Source organism: Drosophila erecta, unplaced genomic scaffold (assembly GCF_003286155.1).
Source record: "Drosophila erecta strain 14021-0224.00,06,07 unplaced genomic scaffold, DereRS2 tig00000021-arrow-pilon, whole genome shotgun sequence".
Classification (NCBI taxonomy): domain Eukaryota; kingdom Metazoa; phylum Arthropoda; class Insecta; order Diptera; family Drosophilidae; genus Drosophila; species Drosophila erecta.
Genome location: NW_020825198.1, coordinates 13,436,556 through 13,440,209, shown reverse-complemented (window position 1 = coordinate 13,440,209; position 3,654 = coordinate 13,436,556). Strand labels below are relative to the sequence as shown.

The 3,654-nt window shown below is 46.9% G+C and overlaps 1 protein-coding gene across 1 annotated transcript; it reads right to left on the bottom strand.

Annotated features, from left to right (window-relative positions):
• Positions 1-1,140: 1,140 nt before the first annotated feature.
• LOC6545287 (protein sneaky) lies at positions 1,141-3,421 on the bottom strand. The gene is made up of 2 exons (XM_001972594.2): positions 1,895-3,421; positions 1,141-1,842 (listed from the first exon to the last, which is right to left on the bottom strand). Exons 1-2 carry the CDS (start codon positions 3,419-3,421, stop codon positions 1,222-1,224), a joined length of 2,148 nt encoding a protein of 715 aa, XP_001972630.2. The 3' UTR covers positions 1,141-1,221.
• Positions 3,422-3,654: the final 233 nt, after the last annotated feature.

Below are 3,654 nucleotides of genomic sequence, written 5' to 3'. Positions count from 1 at the left end.
GACCAGTCTAGCGTTTGAATGTGGATTCCACCTTCGCCGCAGTGTTTGTTTTTCGTAAGAAAATTTTGCGCATTTTTTTGGTCCCTTTTTTCCAGGGAAATGTGTGAAATTTCAATGGAAAGACGCAGCTCCTCTGGTTTTGTGGTTCTCCAACCGCCGCCTGCCATCGCCATCCCATGTTTGCATAATTATTTTATTGCAAGCAGACACAGAGGCCAAAAGCCCTATGAATATTAAAACTAGAGCGAGCGTGGGCGAGACTTTGTCGTCCTCATTGTTGCAACTGTTTTAGCCCGGCCAAAACGACGAGGAAAGTGTTTGCCCCAAAGCGTTTGCAGCCATCGTCTTGCTGATCCCAAGAAGTCTAGACAAGTTTCCACCCGAAAACTTTTGTTACGTTTTCGGTTTTCGGTTTTGGGCTTTTTGCGAAAGGAGCTTCTGCATTACTGTAGGCATTTCTTCAATTAGCGTTTTTATTATTTTTAATTAACAATTTTGTAACTTAATCCTTGCAGCCGAGTGTAGCACAGAGTGCTGAAATGTTGCTCTCCAGCTCGCTTTCCAGTGGCATAATCGAATCAGCGCCGCCTGAGCAAAGTTTGTCTAAGGACAAAAAGTTTTCCAGCTCCACCAGACATGTGCATAATTATGCTGGGGACAGGCGGTAGGAGTTTAGGGTGGCCCAGACAAAGGGGTGGACAACTAATTGAGCGATCCTTGTTGTTGCAAAGAAATGTTTTCCAACTTACTCTAGACAACTGGCAGACAGTGCCATCGGCCGAGGAAATAGTTGGGGTGTGGCCGGGTAAATGTTGAGAATTAAGTTTGACAGACTGGAAAAATGGCAATTAGGGTGAAGATATGATTATCATACAGAAGGACAGTTAATAAAGGGTAGTGCAAGTGGGATTAAGAGACCGACTTCTCCGTTCTCCGAAGATGATTTCCCCGAGAGGCAAGCGGGCTTCTGATTCCAGGGGAAAAGTTTCCCATTCCTTTTGGCACATGCGAGGCCAACTTTTGTAATGCCATTAAGATGCTTTATGTTTTATACATATGTACACATGCAGCAGAAGGTTAAATCATTCAGCTTTTCTTACTATACCTTTGCACTCAAAGGAAATCCAACCGAAGAACACAAAGGCTATATTTTCCAACAATTAGAAGGTTAAGAGCCCTATGAGTGGCTCATTGGGCAAAGCAGTTGTGGTGTTGCTCGGACTATTTTTCTTTATTGTAGTCGTATACCTCGGTGCTCCTGGATCCTTCAGCCACTCTGGTGAGCACCACGCCGCACTGAAAGCACACGCTGTTCAGATCATCGGCACAATCGTCGCAATATGGGAGGCCGCAGTTGACGCAGATCGTGAAGGTGGAGTCCTCGAATCCCCGGCAGATCATGCAGGTTCTTTTGGCGAACTTAAAGTGGCGTATCCAGCCAAATGCGACCGGATATGAGAGCCGCAGCCAAAGGAAGACGTTTATCTGCTGCTGTATGCGATGGGTGGCCAGGTTGTCCTCGGCATCGTGAATCAGAAACTCCAGAGATCGAAGCCGATTCCGCAGGATGCGGTTGTACAGGAACAGTATGCGCTGTTTCTCACGCTTGTAGTAGAAGAAGCTGCATATTAGTCTACGCATTCGCAGGAATGTTGTGCTCTCGTAGATCAGCACTATGATGGCCAGATACAGCACAAAAAGCTGGTAGTACATCTTTTTTGGCAGGACATGCGCATTCGGAAGGCACTCCTCGTTGGACAGCGAGGTGGAGACCTTCTCGTGGATGTTGAAGTTATGCATGGTGGTGCGCAGCAGTCGCGCCATTTGACCCACGCCACTGATCTATATTCACAGGGTATGAGTTGGGAATTAAATTAATAACTATTGTGCTTACATTGAAGCGGACTTCGTGCTCGCCTTCCTGCTGGTAAACGATCTTCGACCGCTTTCTAACAATCTGAAGTAAGTCTACGACCAAGTGGTCTATTAATATAAACAGACCCGCTGTGACTAATTCCAGTACGAACTGCAACAGGCTGAAGCAAACCGTAGTGGACTCCTTGTGGGTTCGACTAAATATGCGATCCAAATCAATGTACATGCACTTCTCATAGGTGCGCAGTGGCAAAATGGCATCTAAACGCTGGTTCTTGCGCCGCTGATCCACGTGCTTGAAGTACTCAGTGATATAGAAGTTGTCGAACTCCACGTCGTTGAGATACTTCACATAGTAGTTGATGGATACGAAGACCATACGCAGCATGAACAGACTTAGGATCTTCTGAAGTATGCCCATTACCTTATTGAAGATTCTCCTGCGGCGTTCAAAGTCCTCCCTGAAAGCCTTTCCTGTCCTTTCAGCGGACTTCATTTGGCTCTTGGCGAACTGCTCGTCCTTGATTTCATAGTTCACCTCTATCTGGGAGCTGTTCTCGAAGAGTTCCTGCTCGGCCTTCAGTAACTGCACGTAGGTCTCTCCAAAGTTGTTCGGCACCACCGCCGATGGATCGCATATCTTGTCCGGATTGCCAAAGAGGTCCAGCTCGCAGATAATATCCACTCTGTAGGGCCAACAGATGGCCTTGGCTATCATGGAGGGAAAATTGGTGGCACACTTTCGGTAACCCTTTCGAAAGACCTCCAGACACACCCGGTGGCCACTTCTTAGCTGATGCTTGCACCGGTTTCTCATGTTGCGCTGAAAACGCTCCTGAATTTCAGGCGGATTTGGCAGCTCCTTACCATTTCCATTTGCAATTTCACTTTTGTTCATCCTTACCGATTCCCTGGCCCATCTTTCGTAGAGCGGCTTGGTATTCCTGTCGCCGTATTTCTCGTCTTCTATGTCCGAGTTTTCCACGGCATACTTAAGATCGCCCAGGACCTCTTGTAACTCGTAAAAGGTATGCTGTATCTCCTCCACATCTCCTCGCATATGCTTCAGAGTGTTTGTAAACGGCTTGGCCATCAAATCAAATCGGGTCTTGGATAGATTGTAGGTCAGCACGGTAGTGCAGACAAACACACGGGCAACCTCACCCGCGTTTTCCACCAGGTTGCCAATAGGTCCGGATATTATGAAGGCAAAGGCCACTGCACGCAGATATGTCCTTCCAGACTTACCCACCAGACCCACGAACATCAGCAGGATTACGGCGCGAACTGGCCGACTCAGCATGAAGATCGTTCCGGTCACCAGCACAAAGATCATGAACACGTACAGGTCGGTGGCTCCGTGCACGAACAAGCGCCCCAGGCTAAAGTTCAGGGCCACCAGCTTCCACAAGAGGTAGCCCAGCACGAGTCCCAGTAGGAAGGTGAGAAAGCGCCGGAGACATTTGATCCGGCCGCCTTCCTCACTCTGTGGTCCGTACAAAAAGCAATAGATGGAGTGAAAGGGCTGCGCCAGGAAGAAAAGCATTTCGGACAATTGAATCAGTAAAAGAAGAGCCAACTTTTGTGGCAATGTCACAATATAGCCAAGTTTTCAATCGTTCAGCAGTCAAAATAGGTTAGAAGTTTAATCAAAACGCAATAAATGCATTGACCGTGGATAAATTTCACCGTTTTTGATAAATGAAGAAATTTCATTCTAAAACACATGCATTTTTTAACGAAATCAAAATGAAACACATTTTAAAGCACATACATATA